The 20,999-nt window shown below is 41.8% G+C and overlaps 1 protein-coding gene across 2 annotated transcripts in view; it reads right to left on the reverse strand.

The window, feature by feature from the left end:
* Positions 1-4,487: 4,487 nt before the first annotated feature.
* The window catches only part of znf451 (zinc finger protein 451), a 74,341-nt gene continuing 57,829 nt past the window's right edge, over positions 4,488-20,999 (reverse strand). For both annotated transcript variants that reach the window (XM_051919129.1, XM_051919128.1), the window contains 4 exons: positions 18,166-18,296; positions 15,900-16,086; positions 10,132-10,239; positions 4,488-4,733 (listed from right to left, as the gene is read on the reverse strand). In XM_051919129.1, the coding sequence (XP_051775089.1) occupies positions 4,687-4,733; positions 10,132-10,239; positions 15,900-16,086; positions 18,166-18,296 (473 nt within the window). In that variant the 3' untranslated portion in view covers positions 4,488-4,686. The remainder of the gene's footprint in view (positions 4,734-10,131; positions 10,240-15,899; positions 16,087-18,165; positions 18,297-20,999) is intronic.

Consider the following 20,999-nt stretch of genomic DNA (forward strand, 5'->3'; position numbering starts at 1 on the left):
AATGGCTCTCACTGTGGTTCGCTGGAGTCCCAAAGCTTTAGAAATGGCTTTATAACCTTTACCAGACTGATAGATCTCAATTACTTCTGTTCTCATTTGTTCCTGAATTTCTTTGGATCTTGGCATGATGTCTAGCTTTTGAGGTGCTTTTGGTCTACTTCTCTGTGTCAGGCAGCTCCTATTTAAGTGATTTCTTGATTGAAACAGGTGTGGCAGTAATCAGGCCTGAGGGTGGCTACGGAAATTGAACTCAGGTGTGATACACCACAGTTAGGTTATTTTTTAACAAGGGGGCAATTACTTTTTCACACAGGGCCATGTAGGTTTGGATTTTTTTTTCTCCCTAAATAATAAAAACCATCATTTAAAAACTGCACTTTGTGTTTACTTGTGTTATATTTGACTAATGGTTAAATGTGTTTGATGATCAGAAACATTTTGTGTGACAAACATGCAAAAGAATAAGAAATCAGGAAGGGGGCAAATAGTTTTTCACACCACTGTAAATATAAATAATATATAAATACATATAAACAAACATATCTATATCTATCTATCATATACACACACACACATACACAGTCGTATGAAAAAGTTTGGGATCCCCTCTCAGCCTGCATAATAATTGACTCTCCTTTCAACAATAAAGATAACAGTGGTCTGTCTTTCATTTCCTAGGAACATCTGAGTACTGCTGTGTTTTCCAAACAAAGATTTTTAGTGACGCAGTATTTAGTTGTATGAAATTAAATCAAATGTGAAAAACTGGCTGTGCACAAATGTGTGTCCCCTTGTCATTGTGCTGATTTGAATGCCTGTCACTGCTCAATGCTGATTACTTGGTGTGATGAGCTCATTAAGCCTTGAACTTCATAGACAGGTGTGTCCATCATGAGATATAAAGGTATTTAAGGTGGTCAATTACAAGTTGTGCTTCCTTCCCTTTGACTCTCCTCTGAAGAGTGACAGCATGGGATCCTCAAAGCAACTCTCCAAAGATCTGAAAACAAAGATTGTCGAGTCTCCTGGTTTAGGGGAAGGCTACAAAAAGCCATCTCAGAGGTTTAAACTGTCAGTTTCTGTAACTGTAAGGAATGGAATCAGGAAATGGAAGGCCACAGGCACAGTTGCTGTTAAACCCAGCAGGTCTGGCAGGCCAAGAAAAACACAGGAGCGGCATATGAGCAGGATTGTGAGAATGGTGACAGACAAGCCACAGATCACCTCCAAAGACCTGCAAGAACATCTTGCTGCAGATGGTGTATCTGGACATCGTTCTACAATTCAGCACAATTTGCACAAAGAACATCTGTATGGCAGGGTGATGAGAAAGAAGCCCTTTCTGCACTCACGCCACAAACAGAGTCGCTTGTTGTATGCCAATGCTCATTTAGACAAGCCAGATTCATTTTGGAACAAAGTGCGTTGGACTGATGAGACAAAAATTGAGTTATTTGGTCAGAACAAAAAGAGCTGTGCAAGGCAGAAGAAGAACACCTGCTACCTACTGTCAAATTTGGTGGAGGTCCCATCATGCTGTGGGGCTGTGTGGCTAGTTCGGGGACTGGGGCCCTTGTTAAAGTCGATGGTCGGATGAATTCAACCCAATATCAACAAATTCTTCAGGATAATGTTCAAGCATCAGTCACAAAGTTGAAGTTACGCAGGGGTTGGATATTCCAACAAGACAATGACCCAAAACACAGTTGGAAATCTACAAAGACATTCATGCAGAGGGAGAAGTACAATGTTCTGGAATGGCCGTCACAGTCCCCTGACTTGAATATCAGAGAAAATCTATGGGATGATTTGAAGCAGGCTGTCCATCAAACTGAACTGAACTGGAGAGATTTTGTATGAAGAATGGTGAACAATACCTCCATCCAGAATCAGACACTCATCACAGGCTATAGGAGGACAGCGTCTAGAGGACAAAAGGAGGCTCAGCTAAGTATTGATGTCATATCTCTATTGGGGTGCCCAAATTTATGCACCTGTGTAATTTTGTTATGATGCATATTGCATATTTTCTGTTAATCCAATAAACTTAATGTCACTGCTGAAATCCTACTGTCTCCATAAGGCATGTCAGATATTAAAAGGAAGTTGCTACTTTGAAAACTCTGCCAATGAGAAACAAAAATCCAAAAAATTAAGAGGGGCTCCCAAACTTTTCCTTATGACTGTATATATATGTGTGTGTATATATTATATATTATATGTATAATGTGTGTGTGTGTGTGTGTATACACACACAGTGTATGAAACAGTGCATTCAGAAAGTATTCAGACTCCTTTTTTACCCACAATGCTTTGTTGCAGTCTTGTGCTAAAATAATTTACATTTATTTTTCCCTCTACAAGCAATACTCAATACCCCAGAATGACAAACCAAACACACGAGTTTAGACGTTTTTGCAAATGTATTAAGTTTTCAGACCCTTTACTCAGTCCTTAGACAGTCTGGAGTCACCTTAGGTATGACGTGACAAGCTTTGCACGTCTGTATTTCTGCCATTCTCCTTTGGGCTCATCAGACCAGAGACTCTTGTTTGTCACAGTCTCCGAGTCTTTTAGCTCCAAGTGGGCGTTCCCAATTTTTTTTTTTACTGAGAGGCAACAATGATATATAGTGTCGGTTTAGTGGAGTGCTATAGTGATGGTTGTCCTTCTGGAAATTTCTCTCATCCCCACACAGGTTATGTGGGGCTCTGCCAGAGCGACCATTAGATTCTCGGTCATATCTCTTACCGTGGCCCTTCAATCCCTGGTTGCTCAGTCTGTTTGGGTGGCCAGCTCTGTTCCGAACGTTTTTCACTTAAAATTTATGGAGGCCACTGAGCTCTTGGGATGCTACAGAAGTTTTTGTTTTCAGTATTCCTCAGTTCTGTGCGAGACACACAATCTCGTCTCAAAACTCTGTAGGCAGTTCTTTTGACCTCACGGCTTGGTTTTTACTCGCATGAGCCAAAGCAAAGGGTCTGAATACTTGTGTCAAAAGAAATATTTCAGTTTTAGATTTTGAACAAATTTGCAAAAATTTCTAATATTTTGTTTTCACTATTTCATCCTGGAGTATTGTGTGCTGCTCAATGTGGGTAAACTATGAATCTGAACAATTTTAACATAAAGATACAAAATAAACTGTTAAAAAAAAAAGTGAAAGGGTCTGAATACTCACGGTATGTGCATCTGAAGATCACCTTGGCAGCTTTGATCAGGTATGCAGTTCCACCCCTGGACAAGATGGGGCACTGTCACTAACTGTCCAGTCTCTTCCCTCCACAGCTCAGCAAAGGAGATGACTCCCCATTACTCCAAAAGGTCCTTCCCCTTCCGGTCCAGAACAAATAAACACAGCCGACCCCAGAAGAAGGTACTCACTTGTGACCCAAGCCTTTGACAGGATGGAGCTCCCCAGTCAGACCCACACCGACTGGCTATACCTTTGTTGTGAGTTACTGCACCGCCAAGCACCTGTTTATTTTGTTGAAGTTGTTTCTGCCCTTTTTGTTGCCTCACAAACAGGTTGGCACCACACCTATTGTTAGGATATTGCAAGTCAATCTGTTCCATAGTACATACTGTATATACTTGCGGATAAATCGCGTCTTGATTTTACTGTATAATTTCCGGTATTTTATAATGTCGGTCGTGTAAGTCGAATGCAGAAAACTCATGCTACTGGTAGAAGGGATTACGATATGCTAATGCCCACCTGAGAGAGTAACCACGGAGCACACGGCCTTTTCTTTCCATGTATTGTGCCTACGTGACCACACTGTAACACCCAAACTATTCCGAAGCAACGTTTGCACCGATTTGTGTTTTTGTATCTCACACCCTCATACACCTTTATCGTAAGAGCATCCCTTATCTACGATGGAGCATTCGATCAGAAGAAAATATAAAGCTGGTTTAAAATTAAAAGTCGCTTAAGTGGCAAAAGAAATTGGTAACAAAATTCAATGTGTCTGAGAAACTGGTGCCACATTGGAGGAGGCCAGAAGATCTCGTTAGGGGTCGCCACAGCGGATCATCTTCTTCCATATCTTCCTGTCCTCCCCATCTTGCTCTGTCACCCCCATCACCTGCATGTCCTCTCTCACCACATCCATAAACCTTCCCTTAGGCCTTCCTCTTCTCCTCTTCCCTGGCAGCTCTATCCTTAGCACCCTTCTCCCGATATACTCAGCATTTCTCCTCTGCACATGTCCAAACCAAGAAGATAAAAATAAAAAATAAGTGTTGTGTTTTTGAACGGGCGTTTAAGTCGGGGGCTGATTTTATGATTGATTTTTCGGGTTTCAAGACCGACTTATACATGAGCAGATACGGTACATACATATACGCATATACTGACACACACACTGACATTGAGTGTAATCCTAGAATCCTTTCAATTACATGAGCTCATGTGCTAAAGTAAAACCTGCTAAAGTTACTAATCCATAAAGTATGGACAATACTAAATAATTACAAACACCTACTAAAGAAAATACTTTATTTTAAATAATATATATTACATAAAAGTTATATAAACATTTCTTTAAATGAAAGATTAAAGAGTGAAGAACATAGAAGAAACCAGTGTGACACCTAACATTAAAACACATATAAAAGTTACCATGCACTACATAATGTACCACACATGACATCGTAATGTTTTATAGCCCCTTCTCACGTTCACATTTCCTCAAGGCTTCTCTTAAGAGCTTCTTCCAATTCAGCATCTGACAAAATAAATACGCAAGAAATACAAACTTAAAAAAAAAAAAAAGGGATAACCTGAATGCAATTTACAAGCCATGGAAACGATTTCCACGAAAGTCAACTTAATTCTTAAAGTCAGCTACGTTTATTTTACATCCTGGCTATCCCCAAACATGGTTTATGAAAACAATTTTCTATATTATGTGAATTTTTACTAATTTGCATTTGTTCTTTGGCGATGTACGAGTATAGAAGTTTTAAGCTGCTGTACGTTTACAGACATTTGCCTGCAAAAACCGAAATCAACAATCTCTCGTATGTGACATTCACATTCATACAACATGAGCAGGTCAGTCTGTATAAAAATATGGGACTTCTATGACAAGTAAAGATGTTTGCTTACTGACTGCAGGCTAAGAAATAACTGATAAGATCTTAACAAATGGCAGGAATGAAACAGAAGATTTACTGAACTTTAAGAGTCCTACCTACAGGTGAACACTGACATGGTCAACAAATAATTTCTCAATAACACCAGCTCATCAGAGAGAAGAGACAGAAGCAAACATTAGCAAAGGGAGAAGAAATCCCAGGAAAGTGGAAAGACTGCAGTACAGAACTGAGGCAGTAGACAGAGAAACTCTGGCAAAAGTAAAGCCATTTATATGAAGCCACCTGATATCAAAAACCAAGAAGAGAGAAGAAAACAAGATCGAATTACCTCAGATATCAAACAAGGTCGTCTCAAAAACATAATTTATAGTGCAGTGATTGTAGAAAGAAGTGGCAAGCAGGACTGGGAATGTAGTGCTAAAAGATGATTCCTCAGGACATTCACAATATATAAATTATGGAGGTTGGCAGAAATTTGTGCAAAGAGGATTCCACCAATAACTGTCCTTAAAAAAGCTCATTACGTCTATACTCTGGTAAATAAGAAATCAATAATGGAATGAATGATCTGTACACAGTCACAGGATAAACCAGGGGCTATGGAGTCGGAATCAATTGTGAGGTTACTAAAAATGTAAAAAAGAGCCAGGCCTTTAATGACCTCTTGGGCACGGCCATCAGCAGTGTGTCTGTCTGCGGAGAGAGTGTCGACCTCATCATTCAGAGGTTTATTTACCTCGGCAGTGACATTCATGTGACTCTGGTGACTCTTCATACACAGTCAGTAGATGGATTGGGAGAGCATGGGGGTGGGTCATGAGATCGCTGGAAAGGCGTGTATGGCACTCCTGATATCTCAACAAAATGACGAAGGTCCGAGTCTTTAGAGTCCTGGTGCCCCCTGTTTGTGAGACATGGCCGCTATCCAGTGACCTGAGACGAAGACTGGACTCCTTCATGTGGGTCTCTTCAGAGGGTTCTTGGGTACCATTGTTTGCTCATGGAGTCCTGAATGAGGCACATGACCTGCATTGTGATGGAGCGTCAGTTACGGCACTACGGCCATGTGGCGCGTTTCCCCGAGGGTGATCCGAGTCGTTAGATCCTCATTGTTGGGGACCTGAGTGGCTGGACCAGGCCAAGGGGTCGCCCACATAACACCTGGCTACAGCAGATAGAGGGTCATTTCTGTAGGGTGGGACTGCACTGCGTGTCTGCCTAGAGGGTTGCCAACTGGGATCCTGAGCTGTTTCGTCGTGTGGTGGGAGCAGCAACACACTGATAGATAGATAGACAGACAGACAGACAGACAGACAGACAGACAGACAGACAGACAGACAGACAGACAGACAGACAGACAGACAGACAGACAGACAGATAGATAGATAGATAGATAGATAGATAGATAGATAGATAGATAGATAGATAGATAGATAGATAGATAGATAGATAGATAGATAGATAGATAGATAGATAGATAGATAGATACTTTATTAATCCCAGGGGGAAATTCACATTCTCCAGCAGCAAAAAATATTAAAGAGTAATAAAAAAAATGCAGGTAAAAAACAGACAATAACTTCAGTAATGTTCAATGTTTACCCCCTCTGGTGGAATTGAAGAGTCGCACAGTTTGGGGAGGAATGATCTTCTCAGTCTGTCAGTGGAGCAGGACAGTGACAGCAGTCTGTCGCTGAAACTGCTCCTCTGTCTGGAGATGACACTGTTTAATGGATGTAGTGGATTCTCCATAATTGATAGGAGCCTGCTGAGTGCCCGTTGCTCTGCTACGGATGTCAAACCATCCAGCTCTATGCCAACAATATAGCCTGCCTTCCTCACCAGTTTGTCCAGGCGTGAGGCATCCTTCTTCTTAATGCTGCCTCCCCAGCACACCACTGCGTAGAAGAGGGCACTCGCCACAACCATCTGATAGAACATCTGCAGCATCTTACTGCAGATGTTGAAGGATGCCAGTCTTCTAAGGAAGTATAACCGGCTTTGTCCTTTCTTGCACAGAGAATCAGTATTGGCAGTCCAGTCCAATTTATCGTCCAGCTGCACTCCCAGATATTTATAGGTCTGCACCCTCTGCACACAGTCACCTCTGATGATCACGGGGTCCATGAGGGGCCTGGGTCTCCTAAAATCCACCACCAGTTCCTTGGTTTTGCTGGTGTTCAGTTGTAGGTGGTTTATGTTGCACCATTTAACAAAGTCCTTGATGAGGTTCCTATACTCCTCCTCCTGCCCACTCCTGATGCAGCCCACGATAGCAGTGTCGTCAGCAAACTTTTGCACGTGGCAGGACTCCGAGTTGTATTGGAAGTCTGATGTATATAGGCTGAACAGGACCGGAGAAAGTACAGTCCCCTGTGGCACTCCTGTGCTGCTGACCACAATGTCAGACCTGCAGTTCCCGAGACGCACATACTGAGGTCTGTTTGTAAGATAGTCCACGATCCATGCCACTAGGTATGAATCTAATCCCATCTCTGTCAGCTTGTCCCTAAGGAGCAGAGGTTGGATTGTGTTGAAGGCGCTAGAGAAGTCTAGAAACATAATTCTTACAGCGCCATTGCCTCTGTCCAAGTGGGAGAGGGATCGATGTAGCATATAGATGATGGCATCTTCCGCTCCCACCTTCTCCTGGTATGCGAACTGCAGAGGGTCGAGGGCATGTTGGACCTGTGGCCTCAGGTGGTGAAGCAGCAGCCGCTCCATGGTCTTCATCACATGTGATGTTAGAGCGACACGCCGGAAGTCATTCAGCTCACCAGGACGTGATACCTTTGGGACTGGGGTGATGCAAGATGTTTTCCAAAGCACCGGGACTTTCCCCTGTTCCAGGCTCAGGTTGAAGATGCGCTGTAGAGGACCCCCCAGCTCTGATGCACAGACCTTCAGCAGTCGTGGCGATACTCCATCTGGACCTGCTGCTTTGCTGGCACGAAGTTTCCTCAGCTCTTTGCTCACTTGCGCTGCTGTAATTGTGGGTGGGGATGTCTCTCCTATGTTGGTATCAGCAGAAGGATGTGTAGAGAGTGCAGTACTCCGAGGTGAGAGTGGGTTAGGGTGGTCAAACCTGTTAAAGAAGATGTTCATTTCGTTTGCTCTCTTCACGTCTCTCTCGATGCTGGTACCCCGCTTTGAGCTGCAGCCAGTGATGATCTTCATCCCATCCCACACTTCCTTCATGCTGTTGTTCTGCAACTTCTGCTCCAGCTTTCTCCTGTACTGCTCTTTCGCCGCCCTGAGCTGGACTCGGAGTTCCTTCTACACGCGCTTGAGCTCATGCTGATCACCGTCTTTAAAGGCCCTTTTCTTTTGGTTCAAAAGGCCCTTGATGTCACTTGTAATCCATGGCTTGTTGTTAGCATAGCAGCGTACAGTTCTTACTGGAACTACAATGTCCATACAGAAGTTGATGTAGTCAGTAGTGCAGTCAACAACCTCCTCAATGTTCTCACTATGTGATCCCTGCAGGATATCCCAGTCTGTAGTTCCAAAACATTCTCTCAGAGCATTCTCAGCCTCCGGGGTCCACTTCCTGAATGATCGTGTGGTTGTAGGTAGGACTCTCACTTTTGGTTTGTAGTGAGGCTGAAGCAGAACCAGGTTATGATCTCCTTTCCCAAGTGCAGGCAGCGGGGTGGCACTGTATGCGTCTTTAACGTTTGCATACAGTAAATCAATAGTCTTATTTCCCCGGGTGTTGCAGTCCACATACTGGGAGAATGCAGGTAATGTTTTGTCCAGCGTCACATGGTTAAAGTCTCCAGCGATTAGCACAAGTGCCTCAGGGTGCTGCGTTTGTAACTTAGCAACAGCAGAATGGATGATGTCACTCGCTATCTCCACGTCCGCCCGAGGAGGAATATACACGATGACAACAATGACGTGTCCGCACTGTACCAGTGCATGCTCCCCAACATGACTTGACTAAAAATGTACCAGCTCTGACTAAATGTATATTGTAATACAAGGTGCTAAAATCTCCAATTTCATTTATACTAATTCGTTTAAAACTATTTTTTCTTCTTGCCTTTTGACAAAAATAAACATTCCTTTTTAAATTTGTAATTTTTGTGTACCGTTTAATACAATTAAATGTTTGTAATTTCTTGCCACAGCAGTAAACCCCAAACTTTAACAGGTTAGGATACTAAACAGCAGCTTGATGATTCACACTGGCAGTGATGCAATGCTTTGTATGACGTATGCTGTGTGCTTTCAATCAGCATCAACTATAATATAATAAAACAGTAAGGTCTGCGTGTCCAGTCCCTCAGGGCAATCAGACTGGCCAGCTTGAGTGTGAGTGTGAGATGCATGAGGAGGACTAAAGGTGCACGGTGAGAGGATTACCTTCAGTGACAACCAACATGGGGGGGGTTGGGGTTGAGGGAGGGAAAGAAAGAAAGAAAGAAAGAAAGAAAGAAAGAAAGAAAGAAAGAAAGAAAGAAAGAAAGAAAGAAAGAAAGAAAGAAAGAAAGAAAGAAAGAAAGAAAGAAAGGTGTCTTGAAAATAATGAGAAGTAGGCTTTATGGGAACACACTTGAGAGAGGGAGAGCCATTCAAGAGGCCTTCACACACACACACAAATGCAGACAGTACACGTAGGGAAAGAGATAGCAAATAATTTTGAAATGATTCTATTACCCGTCTTCAATAAGGTACTCTGGCTAGTATTAAATGTTAGCTCCATTAAAATAGAGGAGTCAGAGTGAAAGGTTTTGAGTTCCGACTCCACAGCCCTGAGATAAACACAGAATATCTGGTTCTATCACATTTAAATCTGTGAAATACAGAAAACCCAAGCATGGATAACTGAATATTATTGAACTGAAAAATTAAAAAGAGCGAAACCAAAAAAATGACAAAAACAACCCCATCAAGACTGAGTTTTTATCTACATTTCTCTCGTTCTTCTAAAGAACTGTGAACAGAATCCAAGCACCTTGCGACTTCTCTCCACGTCTTTGCATCATCCTGAAAATCAAAATTGAGAGACTGAACACATACCAGTTGTTTTCCCCAGATCAGCATCTTTCTTCTCCTGCAGACTTAGTTCTTGAGCTCTCCTGATATCCTCCTCCTCTGAAATCGTATTACTATCACAGTTATCATCATCTGAATAAAAAAAAAATAAAAAATTTGAGCAGGTAATTTGAACAAGCGTCACGGTGGCACAGTGGTAGCGCTGCAGCCTCGCAGTTAGGAGACGCGTCTGGGTTTGCTTCCCGCGTCCTCCCTGGGTGGAGTTTGCATGTTCTCCCCGTGTCTGCGTGGGTTTCCTCCCACAGTCCAAAGACATGCAGGTTAGGTGCATTGAAGATCCTAAATTGTGCTTGGTGTGTGTGTGTGCGCCCTGTGGTGGGCTGGCACCCTGCCTGGGGTTTGTTCCTGCTTTGCGCCCTGTGCTGGCTGGGATTGGCTCCAGCAGACCCCCCGTGACCCTGTAGTTAGGATATATGGGTTGGATAATGGATGGAGGTAATTTGAACATTAAAAAATGCCACGGAGCACAATAAAGGGCAGGGAATTTCAGATAAACAGAGCAGAAGATGAATATTTTCAGTATTTACATAATTCAATTTTTTAAAAATTACAGTTAAAAAATGCAATGGATGTTGTTTGAATATAATTAAAGGTTCAACACTGATATCTTTAGATTTCACTGAGCACCTACTGCAAAACAAATTAAGAATAAGACAATTGTAACATATAACTCACTTTTAATAGTTAAGTTATACTTGCATGTATGGCTGTTTAAAGCAATACTCCACACCAAAGTGGTTATTTTTCAATATGTTACTTACCCCATGTGGTGTGTAGTGATGGCTGAGAAAAAATGTAATCCTGTGTTTTCTTAAAAAATAAAGATAGCATTTCCAATGGAATGTTAGTCTACACCAGCGTTTCTCAACCTTTACGTATTTGCGACCCGAGTTTTCGTAACAGTTTTAATTGTGCACCCCTAACGTTTTATTGAAAGGAGCCCACTAATACTAATTTGTTCTTTTTTAATTAATGATATATCATAGATGCATATTTTATTATACCTACTTAACTTTTTATCAACATTTATCAAACTATATTTATTTTTCTAGTATCAGAATGTAGTTTAAGTTAATTTGTTTTGGTTTTAATAGATGTATTTTTCATATTTTCGATTCTTGTTTTCTTTTTTTCACATCTTTGCGCTCCCCCCCCCCCCCCCCCGGGGTGCCCACCCCATAGTTTGAGAACCACTGGTCTACGGCATGGGTGTTGAACTCCAGTCCTGGAGGGCCGCAGTGACTGCAGGTTTTCATTCTAACCCTTTTCCTAATCAGTTTTCACTGCTGATTCACTTCTTTCCCTTCATTTTCATAGCCCTGTTTTTGAGGATTCAGTCCTGTGAATTGATTTGTTTCTTCATTAAATGACAGCCAAACAGAAATGAGATGTGAAACGAGCAAACAGATGACCAGCTAAACTGGGGTTTCAAACTCCAACAAGTTTCTTAATGAGAAGCCAATGCGTGCTGTTAATTAAACCTGATATTTAATTATTCATTCTGCCACTGCAGACATTTCCAAAACTGATGATTTTATGTTATTTTCTAAGAACGCCGTCAAGATGTTTTGATGACCTGAGAGATCAGCCTTACTGAGACCTCCACCTTTCTCTGTTTTCAGATTTTGTGTGATGGGCACAGGTGAGATGGTTGTGTGGCTGCTTGTTTCGTGTCTCATTGTTTGGCCGCTAATTAAGGAAAAAGAAACAACTAAGGGGCCTGAGTCAAGTTAATTAAAAGAAGTAATTATCAGCAAAAACTGGTCACTAATTAAGAAGATGGTTAGAATGAAAACCTGCAGCTACTGCTGCCTTCCAGGACTGGAGTTCAACACCCCTGGTCTACGGTGACCAAAGTTTGGACAACAGCAAACAATATCAAAAAATCCATGAAAAAAAAAAAACAAAAACCCGTAACCGTAACCACGAGGTTACTCGTGTTGCATCAGCCATATGTCAAGTCACCTACTCGTATGTTCAAAATGCAATTGCTAAATAAATACCTACAGAAAATTACAGTAGCTCACACAGGATTGCCCTTTTGAACTAAAAAAACTGGCACCCACTACACGACGAAACGGCGCAGGATCTCAGTTGGCAATCCCCCCAGTCCGACCCTCCAGAAATGACTGTCTATCTGCCACAGCCGAGTGCTACGTGGGCGACCCCTTGGTCTGGTCCAGCCACTCGGGTCCCCAACAATGAGGATCTTACGAGCTGGATCACCCTTGGGGGAAACGCGCCACATGGCCGTAGTGCCGTAAGTGATGCTCCATCACAATGCAGGTCATGTGCCTCATTTGGGACTCCGTGAGCAACACAAAGTCACACCAGTGGTATCTGAAGATTCTCTGAAGAGACACAGTACCAAAGGAGTCCAGTGTTCATCCCAGGTCACTGGACAGTGGCCATGTCTCACAAACGGGGAGCACCAGGACTCCAAAGACTTGGGCCTTCGTCCTTTTTTTGAGATATCAGGAGCGCCACACACCCCTTTAAAGTGACCTCATGACGCCCCCCATGCTCTCCCAATCCGTCTACTGACTTCATTGAAAGAGTCACCAGAGAAGTGTCTGTTTAATAAATATTTTAGCAAAAAATGCCTATGTTTTGCACATTGTAAGGATACAACTGAACGACTTGACATGTGGATTAGGCAGCACTAGTAGCGTGTGCTTCTTTTCCTCACGGATGTATGTCCAGCGACAGTCATAAAAGGCTCTCATTCAATCAAATTGTGTTATCTGCCATGTTAAGGGCAGCTGGATCTCTAGAATTCACTATGAGTGAGCGGCAGGACCGGGAATAGGAATGGAAATGTGCAGAGAGAAATGAACAGCTAAAGGACAGAGACAAACGAAATTCTCAGCCGCCACCACTACAAGTCATAAAAAAATAAAAAAATGGTGGAGTATTCCTTTAGTATCAAGATGAAGGGAAAGCTTAAATGAAAGCTGGACTTTTATTTAACTCTTTTAGGGCAGATGTCGACTTTTATCAACAGGAGGGGTTGAGGGTGAATGTCGACAAACATCGACATCCAGGGGCAGAGGGCGACAATCAGCTGTTAATGGCGACAAAACTCACTGATACGTCACAGGCATTCCCCTCTCTGCTTGGAGGAATGTTAGACTCATTGACTCGGCATTTAATCCTTGGGTGTGCGTGAATTGCGAAATGTAAACAAAGGCAAGATGGCATCGACATCTCACGAGGAAGCGAAGCGAGTGCAGAATACAAAACCCTCAGCAGACGATGTTTTGTGCATTATCACTGAGACGGACTCGGATTTTTCAGAATCTGATTTGTTGACAGTGATTAGGAGATCGAGCAAGAGAGTGAGGAACTGGCATCAGCTGATCGGACACCAGCCAATGCCGCCCCCAGCTGATCGGATGCCAGGTAAGCGCATTCGCACAGCCGACGCACCTACGGTAAGGTTCGTGTGGGAGGAATACTCAGATATTGATCCGTGGGAGGCAAACTGGCTACCGGACTTCACAAGACGGCACGGCCTGCTGTTGGACACGGCAGATCACCAGCCGCTGGACTACTTCAGGCTGCTCTCTCCTGATGCTGCCTTTCAGCTACTGTCAGACGAGACAAACTGGTATGCAGAGCAGTTTTTTGAATCACGGGCTGTGCTTGCAGCGCATACTCGTTTTTCAAAGTGGAAACCCGCAACAAAAGACAAGATGAAGGGCTTTGTGGCCTAACAAATAGAGATGGGACTGGACTGGCGATACAACTTCAGGGAGGATTGGTCCAAACGTACTTTGTCCCCTGGTGGCTTTGGACAGGTTATGCCACGTGATGATAGGTACGTGCTGCTGCAAAGTTTTATTCACTTCTGTAATAAACAGAAGCAAATCCCAAGGGGTGAGCCAGGCTATAACGCCATGTATAAAGTTCAGCCCCAGCTTGACATTGTGGAACCAACATAGAAACAATTTTATCAACCTGGCCGTGATTTGTCTGTGGATGAATCTATGATAAAATACAAGGGACGCCTTTTTTTCTGCCAATATATGCCAGACAAGCCCACAAAGTATGGCATAAAGGATTTTGTACTGGCAGAAGCAAACACTGGTTTCTGCCTGAAAGTAATCATATACAGTAATCCCTCCTCCATCGTGGGGGTTGAGTTCCAGAGCCACCCGCGAAATAAGAAAATCCGCGAAGTAGAAACCATATGTTTATATGGTTATTTTTATAGTGTCATGCTTGGGTCACAGATTTGCGCAGAAACACAGGAGGTTGTAGAGAGACAGGAACGTTATTCAAACACTGCAAACAAACATTTGTCTCTTTTTCAAAAGTTTAAACTGTGCTCCATGACAAGACAGAGATGACAGTTCCGTCTCAATTAAAAGAATGCAAACATATCTTCCTCTTCAAAGGAGTGTGCATCAGGAGCACAGGCTGTCAGAAACAGAGAGCAAAGCAAACAAATCAATAGGGCTGTTTGGCTTTTAAGTATGTATTTTTAAGTATCACCGCGGCACAAAGCTGTTGAAGGCGGCAGCTCACACCCCCTCCGTCAGGAGCAGAGAGAGAGAGAGAGAGAAAAACAAAGAGTGAAAAATCAATACGTGCCCTTCGAGCTTTTAAGTATGTGAAGCACCGTGCAGCATGTCGCTTCACTAAGCAGCTACACAGAAGGTAGCAAAGTGAAGATAATCTTTCAGCATTTTTAGACGAGCGTCCGTATCGTCTAGGTGTGCGAACAGCCCCCCTGCTCAATCCCCCTACGTCAGGATCAGAGAAAGTCAGCGCAAGAGAGACAGAGAAAAGTAAGTTGGGTAGCTTCTCAGCCATCTGCCAATAGCGTCCCTTGTATGAAATCAACTGGGCAAACCAACTGAGGATGCATGTACCAGAAATTAAAAGACCCATTGTCCTCAGAAATCTGCGAACCAGCAAAAAATCTGCGATATATATTTAAATATGCTTACATATAAAATCTGCGATAGAGTGAAGCCGCGAAAGGCAAAGCGCGATATAGCGAGGGATCACTGTATACAGGAAAGTATTTCTTTCAAAGAGAGAACTGTCCCTTGACAAGTCAGGTTGTGCTGGAGCTGAACATTTGGGTCATGTTGTGTACATTTGGACAATTTTTACACATGCCCAGAATTGTTCATGGAGCTACAGAGCAGAGGAATTGGAGCTTGTGGCACAGTGAGGGTGAACAGGAGACACAGGCCTTCACAGCTGAAGCCAGACAGGCTGAAGATGAAAAGAGGTGACAATGCGGTTTTCATGTGGGCGGAAAACTTGGTGGCAGTGGCATGGCACGATGGCAAACGGGTGACTTGCCTCTCTACAGTACACACTAACAATATATGTGAGAAAGTGCAGCAACAGACAATTGAAAAGGAAACACCAGTGCAACACACATTGTAAGGAGTGCAATGTGGCGATGATAGCGATGGGCTGCTTTGAGCGAGATCAGACTGTGCAGGACTTCGCTGTGTAAAATCATAGAGTATGCAGGCTCATACAACATGCAAGACAGTAACATTTGTCAAAAGTAAATATTTTTTGTTGATTCGATAGGTTAAACAATTGCTTTGTGTTCTTTTTTTAAAAAAAGTAAGTTTTTGAAAACATATTCAGCCCTGGGAGAAAAAAAACAAACAAAAAAAAAAATTAGCCCTAAGAGAGTTAAACAAGACCAGGATACTTCATGCCACTTTCTCACCAAACTTCGACCCCCTGCATACACTAACCTTTTACGTTATCTGCAATGCTGTTTAACAAAGCGCATAACATCTCCCCTTCCAGCTCATGGGGATTAAAAATGTGCGCCACTCTCATTGTTTTCTTGAACTGAAGCTGCAGCTCTTGAAATCCTTTATCTCCCGACAGGATGGTAAACGGAATGTGCTTCGAAAGTTGTTCATCCAGGCGGCCAGCCTAGAATTACAAATGGACACTTTATTATTTATTATTATTTATTTAATTGATGCCTTTATCCAAGGCAACTTATAAATGCATTATAACTTGCTATGTGAGTGGGTTCAGAAAATGTCTAGATATTAAAACAATAAGATGTAAACACTTAGACTGTACAATAATAAAATAAGAATATATTGCAACTAATACATATTTATTTAGGAAGGAATGCGACTTCTAAACCAGCATAGAAAAAATAAAAAATAAAAACTTGGTCGGTCTTTGCTAAGAATTTTAATATATATGTCACCGGCAAGATGTGAAAAGCAGGTATTGTATAGAATGCCTAGGAAATCTGTAGCATGCATGACGTTTTTAGGTAGAGCATGAAATGTTTGTGTTACTTATGTACTTAGGCCCTGTATATAATACTAGACATCCATATTACTAACCGAAGGTTGTAAACTGGATATGGACGCAGGGCGCATCGAGGCGCACGTGCACTGCAACGAGCCCGCCACAGAGAAAACCAAAACGAGAGGATTCAGCGCATATGTGAATCACATTACAGTATTACAGTACGGAATCCCCAGACGTCCAAACTACACAGCGTAAACCGGATATGGACACAGGGCACAGGGCTGAACTTGCTGTGCTCCACTCTGCCAGCAGTCGGTGTCAGCAAAGGCAACGGAATCACGTCTCCATAAAACGAGACCGCTTTACTACAGATATGCGTATGGAATTAAATGACATTTCCCCAGATGCACCCACCCTCCATGATATGTCATCCATCCAGATATCGGACGGAACAGAAACTGATTGCCATTCTTGGATTTCCGATACGCTGGTGAATCACGGGCTTACTAGTTATACAGAACGACTTGCCCGTTTGCCTTTTGCCTTTGCACAGAAAGCCTAGGAAATGTTTGAAAATTTTAATTGTTTCATACTTTGACATCCAATTTTCAGCATTCTATAAATTTCCTAGGCAGTCTCTACAATGTCTAATTTCACACATTGACGGTTACATCACATTAACACAATTCACATTTTTTAAATAGCAAGCAAAATAATACCTAATTATCAAAGTATCTGTATAATTTTAAATATTTACAGTGTCCCACAAATATGAATGTCATGTTTGAAGTAATCTGAGGAGTACAATCATAAAAAGTATTTCATTGAGTGGAAGTGAGAGAAGATAAAAAATAACACCAGAAAGCCCAGAAGATCTGCAAGCCATTCTGAGCAAAGGCCATACAGTTTAAGATGACTTCTAACACACATCGACTATAAAAAGGTTCAAGTGTGTCAGATATTGTAAATAATTTGTATGCTTTATTAATAAAAAGTATTTCATTAGGAGTGTTGAAGTAAATACCAAAAAAAATAATAAAGAAAATCTGCAAGAATATTTGAGTATAAGCAATATAGTTTAAGATGACTTTAAACACACATAGTCCTGCGGTGGGTTGGCACCCTGCCCAGGATTGGTTCCTGCCTTGTGCCCTGTGTTGGCTGGGATTGGCTCCGGCAGACCCCCGTGACCCTGTGTTCGGATTCAGCGGGTTGGAAAATGGATGGATGGATGGATTAAACACACATAAATGTAAAGTATAAAAATGTTCAAGGGCATCAAATACTGCACTGGGCACTTTATACTAATTTGGATTCTCACCATTTAGTTCTAAAGTTGCTGCCGTTTAAAGCGGTTTAGAAAAACCTCTGGAGATTTTCAGGATTCTATTCAACAATTGAACCTTAACTACATGATGATACTGCGCGGTTTTAACAATCAGATTTTTAGTACCAGTATACTGCGCATCCTGAACATCTACACATAAAATACAGTACTAAAAAACAAACAAAAAAAAAAACAATTCCTTACTATGAAAGGTGAAAATAAAAGTTAACAGATTTTTTTAAAGATTTGGTTACATGCAATCATTTTTATACACTTATTACATTAACAGGAAACTAATTAGTTTGCAAATCTTATACTGTATGGCTATAAGTGAACTCTTAAAATGAATCAATCTCTGATTAACGCTTTCATTTCAAACAGAGAAAATGTAATAAAATTTTAAAAACACTGACATGCATGCATATAGCAAAATCAGCTGCATCCTTTCTATCACTGCATTGGGGATGAAGGAAGAAACAACCCGTGTTCACAAGATATTTATACACTTTATTTTGTTCTGGTGCCTTCCAGGCCTCTTTTCCACCTAAAGAAGTGGACAAAAGGAAAAAAAAAATAATTATATATGGTGACATTCAATCACACACTTGTAAAACAGAAATCTGACCTGATAGCTACAAGAATGTATTATAAAAATTTGGATAACTCAGCAACTACAATATATTTGCTTAGTAGTACTAAAATAGTAAGGATGATCAAAACAGTTTCAGAAGGAGTAACATTATGTTTTTGCACAGTAGGACTGCCAAACACAATTTAATGAATTAAATATATATTCAGGTCGGGACTCAGACTATGAATGCAATGAATATTTTATATATATATATATCTGTATACACACACACACATACAGTATATATGGCTAATCAAAATGAAAAAGCAAATTTCAAAAATTTATTTCAAACAAACTGTATAAGACAGAAACACATTCCACATGTCACTGGATAGAGGAAAGTTCAAAGTTTGGTCCTATGGTCCTTGAGGTTGCATGCACTCAACATGACCACCACGTGTAGCGTGACAAGCATCAAAGCGGTAGACCATTTCTTGCCACACATGAGTCAGCTGGTCCCCTATTACTGAATTCACACCTCCCTCAATTCAATGTCACAAATCTTGAAGATTAGCAGGCATAGGTGGAACAAACATTATTTCTTTAATGTATCCCCATGGATAAAAATCGCAGAAGGTAAAGGTCTGGAGACCTGGGAGGCCACAGACAATGAGCCAGATCTTGTTGTCCACCTCTTCCAATTCATCGCCCTGGAATGGTGTCATTCGGGTAACACCAGACCTCCAAGCAGAAATGAAGCGGGGCACCATCTGGCATGAAAATGAAATCAGCGCTCAGTGGCATTCACTGGTACTTTTAGGCAGGCTTTTAAACTAGGAACCTCGGGTCACGACCATAATTCGTTCCAAAGCTCTGGCTGTAACCCGATTTGGTCACGACCCGAAGTAATTTCCCCCATAAGATTGTATGTAAATACAATTAATCCGTTCCAGACTGTCCGAACTGTATGTAAAGATATATATATTTTTAAAGATTTTTAAGCACAAATCTAGTTAATTATACCATAGAATGCACAGCGTAATAGTAAACTAAATGTAAAAACATTGAATAACACTGAGAAAACCTTCAACAACAGAGAAAACTAACATTGCAAGAGTTTGCGCTATATCGCTATGAACTGCTTGCTAAAAACACTTTTTTTTAATGAGTTTTAAGCACAGGGGAAAAAAATGAACATTTGAAAAATCCGTAATTTAATAAACAACCAAGAAAAGTAACATTGCAACAATGCACGCTACGAACCGATCACTGTAAACAGAAGTGAAGTGGAGGTTAAAATCCAATACAAAAAAGTCTTCATTAAAACAATGCTGGAATCGGTCTTTTTAAAAACAAGCCTGGTGCCTGCCTTCTCAGCCTTAGGCGGCCAGCCCTCCCTCTCTCGCTGCACAGGGAGCGACTGAACACGTATGGAAATCATCGGCGCGCACAAACCGAAAGTGAAACTGGCTTGTTCGTATACCACGTGTGTGGTCATGAACAGATGTAAAAAAGTTTGGCAAACTTTTTGGTCGTAACCCGATTTGTACGTGTTCAGAGATGTTCGTAAACCGAGGTTCCACTGTATTTATATATATATTATAAATAGTGTCCATCTTAAATTTTTTCTAATCAAAAACACATCCATAAACCACCACAGCAAGACTGAGAGCAGTCCCAGTGATGCCCAGTTCAGACAGGGTGGCAAAGAGAATCTGGCGGGCAGTAAACTCTGTTAAAGGCAGAAGGAAGGATCAAAGAGGTTGCTGCCAACCCAATTTTGATTAACAGGTAGAAATCTTCACCACTGGTCGACTTTTGCCACTACACTAGTTGTCCACCTTCTAGCACCTTACCCATTGAAAATGTCTGGCAGCACAGATTAACAAAGCAACAACTAAATCTCTCCTTCCCTGCCAGTCCCTTACACTCATCTACCAATTCCTTTATTTTTTTCGTTTATGTCGGTTCTTTCCCTAGAGTAATTTTTTTTACTGAAGTGATCCCCTCCTCTCTCTCTCTGTTGCATTCCCAATGATCTGTTATATACAGTATGTGATTTCTCTGTGTCAGTTTTGGACATTCCTTTCAGGATGGGTAGGTATGTGGTCAAGTGCAGTTTACTATACAGTAATCCCTCGCTATATCGAGCTTCGCGGCTTCACTCCATCGCGGATTTTATATGTAAGCATATTTAAATATATATCGCGGATTTTTTGCTGGTTCGCGGATTTCTGCGGACAATAGGTCTTTTAATTTCTGGTACACGCTTCCTCAGTTGGTTTGCCCAGTTGATTTCATACAAGGGACGCTATTGGCAGATGGCTGAGAAGCTACCCAACTTACTGTTCTCTCTCTCTTGCGCTGACTTTCTCTGATCCTGACGTAGGGGGATTGAGCAGGGGGGCTGTTCGCACACCTAGACGATACGGACGCTCGTCTAAAAATGCTGAAAGATTATCTTCACGTTGCTATCTTTTGTGCAGCTGCTTCCTGAAACGACATGCTGCACGGTGCTTCGCATACTTAAAAGCTCGAAGGGCACGTATTGATTTTTGACTGAAAAACAAACTCTGTCTCTCTCTCTCTCTCACTCTGCTCCTGACGGAGGGGGTGTGAGCTGCCGCCTTCAACAGCTTTGTACCGGCGGTGCTTCACATACTTAAAAGCCAAACA

The sequence above is a fragment of the Erpetoichthys calabaricus genome, chromosome 15 (genome assembly GCF_900747795.2).
Source record: "Erpetoichthys calabaricus chromosome 15, fErpCal1.3, whole genome shotgun sequence".
Lineage (NCBI taxonomy): Eukaryota > Metazoa > Chordata > Cladistia > Polypteriformes > Polypteridae > Erpetoichthys > Erpetoichthys calabaricus.